General features: G+C 45.9%; 1 protein-coding gene across 3 annotated transcripts in view; it reads left to right on the forward strand.

The window, feature by feature from the left end:
* The window catches only part of ppfia2 (PTPRF interacting protein alpha 2), a 572,863-nt gene that overhangs the window by 500,258 nt on the left and 60,139 nt on the right, over positions 1 to 12,466 (forward strand). For all 3 annotated transcript variants that reach the window (XM_068051210.1, XM_068051211.1, XM_068051212.1), the window contains one exon: positions 927 to 1,008. In XM_068051210.1, coding sequence (XP_067907311.1) covers positions 927 to 1,008 — 82 coding nt within the window. The remainder of the gene's footprint in view (positions 1 to 926; positions 1,009 to 12,466) is intronic.

Raw genomic sequence — 12,466 nt, forward strand, 5'->3', positions numbered from 1 at the left:
TGAGCATTTGCTGTTTGTGGGACCTCACTGTGTGCAAATTGGCTGCCATTACAACAGTGACTATTCTTCAAGAATTAACAGAGTGGTTGCCTTGAGGTGTAATGAGGGCATGAAATATGCTGTTTAAACACAAAGGAGGTGAATTGTGTCTTCAGTGGTAGTGCAAAATGGATGATGGTGATTAGGAAGTCTGTTTTACACTTCTCCCAATTTTTTCCCATGGAAAAGAAAATCAGACAGGGTGTAAAACATGCTGCCAAGTTGTTGTTTCAGGTTAATAAAAGCAAAATACTGCATATGCTGGAAATCTGAAATAAAAACAGAAAGTGCTGGAAATTCTGATGAAAGGTCACAGACGTGAAATGTTAACTCTACTTCTCTCTCCACAGCTGCTGCCTGACCTGCTGAGTATTTCCAGCACTATCTGGTTTTTTTTGTTATTGCAGGTTTTGCACTATTGCTGAAAACAGGTTTCATCATCGAGTGATACAGCAATGAAACAGGCCCTTTGGCCCACCAAGTCTGTGCCAACCAACAACCACCCATTTATACTAATCCCACATTCCCTACCACATCCCCACCATTCTCCTACCTGCACTAGGGGCAATTTACAATGGCCAATTTATCTGTCAACCTGCAGGTCTTTGGCTGTGGGAGGAAACTAGAGCACCCGGCAGAAACCCATGTGGTCCCAGGGAAAACTTGCGGAGTCTGCAGAGGCAGTACCCAGAAATGAACGTGGGTTGCTGGAGCTGTGAGGCTGCGGTGCTAACCACTGCGCCACTGTGCCACCCTCGAAGTCTTTCTTTCTTTAATGTAAATACAAGGGTGATTTGAGAATCATGCCCAAGTCAGGCAACAAAAAGCAACCAAGTATAAGGCAATGCCAATTTCAAGATATCTATATGATTTGATGTTCTTTACAGGCATGAACTATTAGAAGAAGCCCGGAGAAAAGGTTTACCATTTGCACAGTGGGATGGACCAACAGTAGTCTCGTGGCTTGAGGTAGAACTGCATTTTTAACCCTTTCACTTCTGAATAAAAACAGTACACTAAGAAATTACTTAACAAATTTGTATGAGCAGTAAGTGCCATTTATAGTTGGCTAAACAATAACATAGAAAGAAAAAAGCTTCACATAGTGGAATTACTTTTCATTATTCAAGTTTATTGGCATTACAGGGATAATTTTTTTGAATGTGGATCCTCAGCTCCATCTGCCAGGAGCACAAATTCATGATTGTTTGAATGTCCCCCCTCCCCCGCTCACCCAATTGTATATCGATTAATTGAAAATCATGGGGGCTGGCACGCAAGTTCTCAATATGGACTCACAGCTGGTAAGGCTCCATACCAGAAATGTAAATTCATAAAATTATTGTGACAGATCATTACACTGGAAGACCAACTACAAAAATTAGTTCTATTCAAAATGAATCTACTATTTTATATATTTTTTTATTTTACCTTTGTTGAACTATGTTTTCTGGTAACATAATGTTTATCACTTTGTAGGACCTTCAATTCATTGTTTAATTTATTCATTTTAAATTCCTCTTAACAGAGACAATAAAATACAAGCAACAAAATGTTCCATAACAGAATGACTAATTTTTACTATCATATTTATAATATATACATTAAGCACATGTGTAAATATAAGGCTTTGTTTCCCAAATTTTGTCAAAGGTTTTTGTTCTGATTTTTAATACTCCAAGCAGTTGATCAAGCTGATTCACTTCTTGAAGTTTAATTTCTTCCTCTATTTTATCTCCCACACTCCCATCCCACTCCAAGTGCTGGTCCAGCAGAGCACACTCCCAGCACAAGCCCTCCATCTGGTAGGTCCTTGCACCTGCAAATGAGGATGTAAAACATTGGAGACCTTCAGCACTGGTAATGGCCATGACCTCCAGCTGAAAGGTGGTGTTCAGTACATAAAAAGAAAAGATACCTACCTTTTTCCTGGCTTCTGCCCCTCGCTTATCCTCCCGCCCATGAGGGGTGGGTGCAGGAACTAAGGTCTATTCTTTCAAGGCGTTAGGGAAGGAAAATGAGGCAGGAAAGCTGAATATCCTACCTCCCACCTTATTTACACAGCTGCAACATCTTGGAATATAACTGCTCTGCTCTCTTCTGGGCAACTTGAGGAAATCCCTGGACAATATAAAAGAGGCAGAAACCTGCCATAATGACTTGATATCTAGAATATCCATTCTCTACTGTTATTGAATTTGTTAAGACATGTATATAACAGAATAATTTTTTTCAATAACCTTGTTTCATTTTTTTAATTAAAGCTTGCAGTTGATATTTAAAAATCTAAACAAATTACGAGTAGATTTGTATAATCATGCATAGAATTATCTGATGCATCTGTGAAACCATGGCCTGGATTTTACGTCTCTGAAGCGGACGGTATTGGAAGCAGGGGGTGTAAAATCATGCGGGGTGGCATTGGGACAGGCCTCTGATATCTTCACGCCGGGTCCAGATTTTACGAGTGGCGGATTGCAAGTCGAGTGAGAATGGTGCACTTTTCAAAATCAGCAATTGAGAGTATGTTAAGATTGTTGAAGACCCAATTGAACAGCATTTTACTTGCCCATTCAAATTTTACAAGGAGTTACAGGTGCATGGGGTGTCAGAGCCCCAGAGGGTATTTATGGGCGGCAACGAGGTGGCAGCTGAGGTCGTTGCTGCATTCAGCACCTGTGGAGTCAGGGAGTTCGCTTTCACAGGAAGGCTGGTGCAACATGACCAAAGCATTTAGCACAAAGCAGGGGGAATTGAGGAGCCAGGGATCTGGGGTCGAGCCTCCATTGTGCCATTAAGCACCTGGAACAGGTGTCATTTGAGAGGGGACTGAAAGGGGGAAAGGGTGGACAGTGTTGAGGAAGCAATCAGTAGAGTGGCCTTTCAGACCGGCAGTGCCCAAGTGCCATGGGCATCATCCATTCAGGAGACAGGTCCTCCAGTGAGGAGGAGAACCTGAGAGGTAGGCAGGTGCAGGCACACGGATCCGGTGAGCAGCAACCTCATGGACACCTGCAGGGGCAACTTTGGGATGAGAAATGGCAGAAGGCCGCATCAGTGACCTATTAGTCCTCCACCACTGGCAGGTCCACACTGCTGGCTGGATGCCTTCTGAGGCTGCTGCACAGTTAGTCACAGGCTGGTGGGCAGGATGGTCTGAGACAGCGTTCTGGTGCTGGCGGCCCTTTAAAAATGGCATCAGCACATCCGACTGTGTCGGCTGACAATGCGGATGCCGCCTCTGTCCCTGTCTCGGGCCGGTAAATAATTGGCTACCCCACCTGCCAGCTGTTAATTGGCCATCAAGCCCGGGATTGCTCCAAGAGTGGGAATAAGAGAGGCACTGCTAGCGCCACCAGCGTCCGGTCCCATCTTTCCCGCCCCGCCGCATCATGTAAAATTTCGGCCCATGCTCCTGGCATATATAAATGACCTGGAATCACAATCACAATCCTTTCAAATGGCACCAAGCTATGAGAAACCAAGGAAGTGGCAAGATCTTGCAATGAGAGCTGAACAGAATGTCCAGCTGCACTTATCATGGCAAATGTGGTACAATTAGGACAGATATAAAGCACTGTATATGAGAAGTAAAAATAAGTGGGATAGTATTTGCCAGAGGGAAGTTAAAAGGGACTGAGGGTTGTTAGCTGACAGCTCATTCACCTTGTCTAGACATGAGGAAACAGTAAACAAAGTTAACAGGATGGTAGATTATATTGCCAAATCAGTTGCCAGATCAGTGTGTACCATCTACAAGATACACTGCAGCAACTCACCATGCCTCCTTTGACAGCACCTTCCAAACCTCCAATCTCTTCCACTTGGAAGGACAAGGACAGCAGTTGCATGGGAACACAATCATCTGCAAGTTTCCTCCAAGCCACACATCATCCTGACTTATTACCATTCTTTCAGTGTCACTGGATCAAAATCCTGGAACTCCCTCCCTAACATCACTGTGGGTGTACCCAGACTAGATGAACTGCAGAAGTTCAAGGAGGCAGCTCACCACCATCTTCTCAAGAGCAATTAGGGATGGGCAACAAATGCTGGCTTTGCCAGTGACATCCACATCCCATGAAACAAATAAAAAAAACTTGACCTTTAAATCCCCAGAGGTAATGCTGAAGCTACATAGTGCTTAGTCAGCCCCAGCCAGAATATTGCATTTGGTCTAGGCACGTTTCACCTGAGCGCTACTCATCCAGCAGGACGGAATGCTCTGCAGCTCATTTTGATCCGCCTCTGAGAACACGTCCATTGAAGGCAAAACCTTGAATCGATTCACTCTTACAACAAAGGCATGGTCCAGCGGCCTCAGTGTCCCTATTAAAAGATGACGGCTTCTCTTCATCACTTCATCCCTCTTTTGCATCGTATCATTAAAGAATGGAAGCTCAAATGTCTGGGATCATGTCTCAACATTACCATTGTTAATAAGAAATTACAAAGTGCACATTAACAACTGAAATAAACCCCAGTAAACCACTCAGGGCTCTGACTGACATAGTGGCGTCCGCTCTTGCCTCTTCAACGCAGTGCTCCGCTTGTGGCCTCAGATGAGATGGAGGCAGCCTGCTTGCATGTGTCCACTTGCAGCTGAGATGCATGTCTTTCTCGTCATGAAGATGCCAGTGGGGGAACCTCCAGAGGCTACTGCACCAACGCCAAAGCAGGGGCAGCCTTGTCACAGGCTCTGCTGCATAAGTGATCCCTCAGTCAGAGGGGCCAAGGAGGCCAATGGTGATGATGGTGCCCCATGAGGGGTGACACCGTCATCCTCATTGGTGACTGCCTCAGCTCTTGGATGGCACTCTAGATCACCAGAATGGACCACCAGCTGGAGCGCAACTGGCATCCACTCTATGCATCTTTGCGTCATCAGCACCACTGACCTGTCAATGCCCTAGAGCACTGCATGCATTTTGTGCTTCTCAGTGTGCTGTTCCTGCATCTACTTAGAGTGCTGCTGCATATAGCTCTCCATGAGGTTGGCCATTCTCTCAATGGATGAAATAAAAATAAGAAATGCTGGAAATACTCAGCAGGTCTGGCAGCATTTGTGGAGAGAGAAGCAGAGTTAATGTTTCAGGTCAGTGACCCTTCATCAGAACTGGCAGAGGCTAGAAATGTAATAGGTTTTAAGCAAGTAAAGCAGGGGTGGGGCAAGAGATAACAAAAGAGAAGGTGTCGATAGGACAAGGTCACAGAGAATAACTGACCAGAAGGTCATGGAACAAAGACAAACGGTATGTTTATGGTGTGGTGAAAGCCAAAGAGTTAGTACAGAGAGGGTGTTAATTGACGGAAAACTGAACAGCCTGGCCCCAAGCACAAACATGAAAATAACGGTGGGTAGGAACATGAAGAAACAAAATTAACAAACTAAAATAAAATAAACACATAAAAAAGAAAAAAGAAAAAATAACTAAAAATAAAAATAAAAAGAGGGGGCCGTCATGCTCTGAAATTATTGAACTCAATGTTCAGTCCGGCAGGCTGCAGCGTGCCTAATCAGTAAATGAGGTGCTGTTCCTCAGCTTACGTTGATGTTCACTGGAACACTGCAGCAATCCCACGACAGAGATGTGAGCATGAGAGCAGGGGGGAGCGTTGAAATGGCCAGCAACCGGAAGCTCCGGGTCATGCTTTCAGACTGAGCAGAGGTGTTCCGCAAAGCAGCCACCCAGTCAGCATTTGGTCTCCCCAATGTAGAGGAGACCACATTGTGAGCAGTGAATACAATCTACTAAATTGAAAGAAGTACAAGCAAATCGCTGCTTCTCCTGAAAGGAGTGTTTGGGGCCTTGGATAGTGAGGAGAGAGGAGGTAAATGAGCAGGTATCACTGCGACTGCAGGGGAAGGTGTCGTGGGAAGGGGCAAGGTGGTGGAGGTAATGGAGGAGTGGACCAGGGTGTCGCGGAGGGAACAATCCTTTCGGAATGCTGACAGGGGAAGGGAGGGGAAGATGAGTTCATGTGTTCAAAACCCTGAGCCGTGGTGGTGCACATGAGCTGAATGGACTCTTCCATTCAACCCATAACCTTGGCACTGCCTCAGGGAACTTCTGCCAGCCTTAAGAAACAAGACTCCTCGCCTCTCTCTTGCTGCCCTCAACAGCTCTCCCTTGTTGCCCTCAACAGAACCTCTAGGGCTGCATCAGAAAACCATGGGATTGTCCTGCCCTGGGTACCAGGCCTCTGCCTCTCATCCTGCAGACCTCGGGCTTCCATTGCAATACAAAACAGCTGTGACAGTAATAGCTGCCATCATGCCTTTAAATTGGGCCTGCACTTTACAAATGGAGCTGTATAAAATGCTAGTTAGGCCACAGCTGGAGTACTGTGTACAGTTCTGGGCACCACACTATAGGAAGGATGTGATTGCACTGGAGAGGGTGCAGAAGAGATTCACCAGGATGTTGCCTGGGCTGCAGCATTTTAGCTAGGAAGAGAGACTGAAAAGGCTAGGGTTGTTTTCCTTAGAGCAGGGAAGGCTGAAGGGGGAAACATGATTGAGGTATACAAAATTATGAGGGGCACTGATAGGTTAGATAGGAAGAGACTTTTTCCCTTCGCGGAGGTGTCAATAACCAGGGGGCATAGATTTAAGGTATGGGGAAGGAGGTTTAGAGGGTATTTGAAGAAAAAAATTATCACCCAGAGGGTGGTTGGAATCTGGAACACACTGCCTGAAGGAGTGGTAGAGGCAGGAACCTTCACAACATTTAAGTATTTAGATGAGCACTTGAAGCGTCATAGCATACAAGGCTATGGGCCAAATGCTGGAAAATGCGATTAGAATATTTAGGTGCTTGATGGCCGGCACAGACACGATGGGCCGAAGGGCCAGTTTCTGTGCTGTATAACTCTATGACTCTATGGCTGGAATTTTAAGCCGCCCCAGCGGGACGAATGGTGGTATGGGGGCGGCGTAAAATTGAGCAGCAGGCTTCGGGAGGCCTCACCACCCCGATTCTGCCTCCGACCAACTTTACGTTGGTCCGGCGGGGGACCGGGTGGGGGTGGGGGGGGATGGTGGTGAGAGACCGCCCACCCGCCCGATGCCAATCAAGACCCTTAAATGGCCACTTAACAGCCACTTAAGGGCCCTCGCCCGCCTTCACAGGTATTTTACCCGTGGCAAGCGGGTGTGCCGGGGACGTGAAAGGCTACCCAGCTATAGCTGCTGGCCTTTCCGCACCCCGGCGGTGGGGAGCGGCTGGTAATCGGGCACAGGGTGCCCGATTGAGGGCTGCCCCCACCTCCCACCCCAACCCCGGGAAGCAGGACGCCCCCCTCCCCCCAAACGACCACCTAACCTCACCAGGGCACGACCGATTCCCCTGGTGAGGCTGCCCGAACTTACCTTCTGTCCCGGTTCCATTGCGTCCTCCTCGGTTGGCTGGGCTGCAGTCTCAGCAGTGGCCATCGCTCCCGGTGGCGCTGCTGAGACTAACAGCTGCCGGCCCGCTGATTGGCCGGCAGCTCACTGAGGCGGGACCTCCTCCCTCAAGCGGGTGAAAGTCCCACCTCAGGCCAATTAAAGCCTGGGGATCCGTAAAATATGGGACGGATCCCCAGGCTGGGCGGGAGCGGGATCGGCACCGACTTCTACATTGGAGTCCGGCTCCCGTCCGCCCAGCGTAAAATTCCGGCCTATGACTGTAATTCCCATCTCCATCTTGCGCTGGCCACCATGAATTGGCCACCAATCTTGCTCTCCAGCCAATTAGCAGCCTACCTCCTAACAGCCAAAATCGTGGGCTGTGACTACTTGTTCCAGCAACCCCTCAGCCCCACCCTCCACGCTAGTGCGAGGTCGGGACCTGGAAATGGTCCCAGTGTCAGGTTCCTGACCTCATATGCAGAATCCTGTCCTAGGAATCTGAGACCAATCAGAGAGCCGGCAGCTTCTCAGTCCCAGCAGTGCCACTGAAAGCGATGGCCACTGCTGGGACTGCATCCAGCAAGAAGTGGACGATGGACGTCACCCTTCTGGAAGATAAATGGGATTTGGGCCTCATTGGTGACGATAGGCTGGGCCTTGGAGAGGTGTGTGGGGGTCAAAGTCTAGGGTAGGGGGAGTAGTTTTAGCGGGGATCGTCCATGCTACTGGAGGGCCCTCTATAAGGCACAGAGTATTTCCTCCTCAGGTGCTGAATTTCCGATCCAGGAGGAGGTGGCCCTTAATTAATTGGCCATTTAAGGGTCTCATTTGGCCTGGAGCAGGCAGGCCGTTTGCTGCCTCCCCTGCCACATTAAAAAAAACAGCAGCAGGCGGGTAGGCGATGGAAATGGTGCCCCCCACCCCCCTGCCCTCCCAGCCCACTCCCAGTGGGGGCATAAAATTCCAGCCTTTGGGTCAGAATGATGGACTCATTTAAGAAACAATTCAATGCTTTAGTGAGAAGATGGAAAAGAGTAAGATGGGTATTCTGGAAGGTTAAGATTTAATGGACCAAAGAACTTTTCTCATCCAGAACTTCCTTCTGAGCTTGTGAATCATTTTAACCCCAAATTTTAACCCCAAAACCAGATGGGAAGTAAAAATGTTAAAAATTTCAAACATGACCGTAACACACCTCAAACCCGCCCACCTCCGGTTTTATCGGAGGCAGAACTTATTCACTAATGACCTGCTCACTGATGCTCAGTTTGAGTTCTGCCAAGACCATTTGGCTCCAGACCTTATTACAGTCTTGGTTTAAACATCGACAAAAGTGCTGAATTCCAGAGGTGAGGTGAGAGTAACTGCCATTGACATAAAGGCAACATTTGACCAATTGTGGGATCAAGAAGCTCTAATAAAACTTTAGTCAATGGGAATCAGGTACAAATCTCTTCACTGGCACATACCTAGCACAAAGGTTGTTGTTGCTATAGACCAATCATCTCAGCCCGAGGACGTTGCTGCAGGCGTGTCTTAGGCCCAGTCATCTTCAGCTGCTTCATCAACGCACTCCATTCTATCATAAGGTCAGAAGTGGAGATGTTCGCTGATGATTGCACAGTGTTCCATTCACAACTCTTCAGGTAATGAAGTTGTCTGTTCCCACATACAGCAAGATCTGGACAATATTCAGGCTTGGGCTGAAAAATGGCAAGTAACATTCTTGCCACACAAGTGCCAGACAAAAGAGAAAGTCTAAGCACTTCCCCTTGACATTCAATGGTATTACCAGTGGCTAGTGAGATAGTTGATCCGTTGATTTTAATTTTCCAAAATTCCCTAGATTCGGGGAAGGTTTCATTAGATTGGAAAATAGCGAATGTAACTCCTTTATTCAGAAAAGGAGGGAGACAGAAAGCAGAAAACTACAGGCCAGTTAACTTAACATCTGTCTTAGGGAAAATGTTAGAAGCTATTATTAAAAACGTTCTAGCAGGGCACTTAGAAAAATTCAAGGTAATGTTACCACCAGGTGAGAAATGTGTCTCGGGGTCTCTTTCAGCCTTCACATGGTCTTCTTGTAACAGGATTTTAATTTTAAACACACTGTGTTTTTAGCTCCCCCTTGCTGAATCCTTGTTCACCACTTTCCAATTATAAGGCAAAGAAATGAGTACAAAGAGGCCCTCTTAGGTTTAAAGAAGAAAAGAGAAATTTATTAAAACTTAAATTTAAACTCTAATATGGTTAATGCCTACGGATACACGCCGCGCCCCACGCTAGCATGCATACGCGATACGCACATGCAAATAGAAACAGAAAAGAGCAGAAGAGAAACATAAAGTAGAGAGGTTTGAGGCAATATCAGAAGAGTTTCTTGTTACTGTGCTTCGTGCTCACTGTAGTCCTTTTGTAAGTAGTCTTGCTTTTAGTTGGGGCCCAGTATTCTTCTTAAACCTTGATCGCTGTAGGAGACTTTCCTCTCTTGGGGTTCATGTGTCTTCAATGGGTCTTCAGTTCTGAGAGAAAGAGATGGGAACAGACAGGAGAGAGATCTTTTCAGTCAGGAGTAAACAGCTTTCTGAGTTTTTTCTCTGTGGCAAGTTCAAATTTTTTAAAAAACAGCCAGTTAGTCATGTGACTAAACTGGTCTGATCACGTCTGTTTGTGTATTCAGCCATTTTAGCAGTTAACTTGGAATACTAACCTCTCCACCTTCAACGTCTGGTAATCAAAAGCCCATTGTGGATTAAATTGGAGCAGGGAGTGGTCCCTTTGTCCTTTCTAAGCACTGTCTGTTACTCTGCAAATGTCTTTCCAGTCAGGGGCTTGGCAACCCCTTGTAATAGGCTGCCTTTTCTTCCCAGCAACAATTTTAAAACTTACTGTCCATGTGGCGAAATATCTGTGCCCCATTCTTGGTGGGGGGTGGCATGTCAGTAATCAGGCAGAGTCAACATGGTTTTGTGAAATGGAAATCATGTTTAACCAATTTATTGGAGTTCTTTGAAGAAGTAACATGTGCTGTGAATAAAAGGAAACCAGTGGATGTACTTAGATTTCCAGAAGACATTTGATAAGGTGCCACATCAAAGGTTATTGCGGATCAGCCATAATCTTATTGAACGGCGGAGCAGGCTTGAGGGGCCAAGTGGCCTACTCCTGTTCCTAATTCGTATGTTCATATGAATCCTCCAGAAAAAACTTCCTGGGGTTGGGATGGGGGTGGAGTGGGGGTGGGGTGGTGTGGGGAGGTGTTGCAGCTGCAGTGGCAGTCACCATTGTCCAGAAACTTAACTGGACCAGCCACGTACGTACGGTGGCTACAAATGTAATTCAGGGGTTTGGTGTTCTGTGGCGAGTGACTTACTTCCTGACTCCCCAAAGCCTTTTTACCATCTACAAGGCACAAGTCAGGAGGTGTGTTGGAGTGCTCGCCACTTGCCTAGTTGAGTACAGTTCCAACAGCACACAAGAAGTTCGACACCGTCCAGGAGGAAGCAACCGGCTTGATTGGCACCCATCTACAATCTTAAACATTCACTCTCTCCACTACCAGCACAACACAGCTACATTGTGTACCATGCACATGCACTGCAGCAACTCACCAAGGCTTCTTCAATAGCACCTTCAAAACCCGTACCTCTACCATCTAGAAGGACAAGGGCAGCAGGTACATGGGAACACCACCACCTTAAAGCTCCCCTTTGCAAGTCACACAACATCTTGACCAATATATCACCATTCCTTCATCATTGCTAGGGTCAAAATCTCACAACTCCCTACCGAACAGCACCTTGGGTATACCTTCACCACAGACAGCAGCGATTCAAAATGGCAGCTCACCATGACCTTCTTAAGGGCAATTAGAGATAGAAAATAAATGCTGGCCTTGCCGGTGATCCTCTGAATGAATGAAAAAAAAGAACAGGCCAAAGGCGACCAATCTTCTCTCAGGAGGTGGGTCGGTTGTTGAAACCTTTTTAAGACACTGCATGCATCCATTTTAACAAGGTTTCTATTTTAACTACTTTTTTAACTACTTATTTCTAATGGGCCTCTGGAAACTTGGCAGGTAAAAGGAGATCAGAAGGGTTGGATCTATTAGGTAAGTGTCTTTAAAGCATTGCTTGTGAGCCAGGAGGACTAGGTATGTGTAAATCACCTCCTAAAGCCCCCAAGATCTCCACTCGACATCCGCTATGAACATTGAACACCCTGAAAATCCCCTCCATACCTCCTTGATCTCCCCCCAAAATATGCCATCGACCCAGACAGCCCGCAATCTCTCCCTGTGAACTGTTAGCTTTCCGCAAGATAGTAAGGTGCTTTTATTTATTTATTTTTAATTTATTCCCACTGACCAAGGAATTTAATTACAGTGAAGGTTTACTCTTTGCTGACAAGTAAATAGAATACTGGCCTAGCAGCTAAAATAGTTGGCAACTTGGCTCTCCCCAAAATCATAGCTCCAATTGCAACATTGTCAAACAGTAATCTTTCTTAGCTATGCCATTGAATAGTGCCCCATGTTAATGAGGTGCTCTGTTTAATGAAATAATTAGCTGGTATACCCCACTTTATCTTGCTCAAGTAACACCGCCTCCTGCCTGATATCAGAACTACACTGTGATTGTGGAGGAGGTGGTGGCCCATTCTATCCAACATGACAGGTGGAGGAGGAGTATGGTAATGAGAGGCTTACAAAGCCATTAATATAAACGAAGAAAAATGAAATAAATCATATTGAAATGTAATTAAAAGTATATTTGTCCTTGGTCACATTCACTTCTGTGAAAAGAACAGAAAAAGAAGAAAATTATAGAGGAAAAATGTTAAAAAGAAACACTAGATTGTTGAAACTAGGAACAAAAGTAAAAGAACAAACAGAAAAATATAATGTTAAAATGAAACAATTAAAAACCACAGAACCCAGAAAATAAGTAAATTGTTGAAAGCAACAGAAAAGAAGATTTTAAAAATGAATAGAAAAGAAGCTGATTCCATTATATAATCCAATGATATTAGAAG

Source organism: Heterodontus francisci, chromosome 18 (assembly GCF_036365525.1).
Source record: "Heterodontus francisci isolate sHetFra1 chromosome 18, sHetFra1.hap1, whole genome shotgun sequence".
NCBI classification, from domain to species: Eukaryota; Metazoa; Chordata; class Chondrichthyes; order Heterodontiformes; family Heterodontidae; genus Heterodontus; species Heterodontus francisci.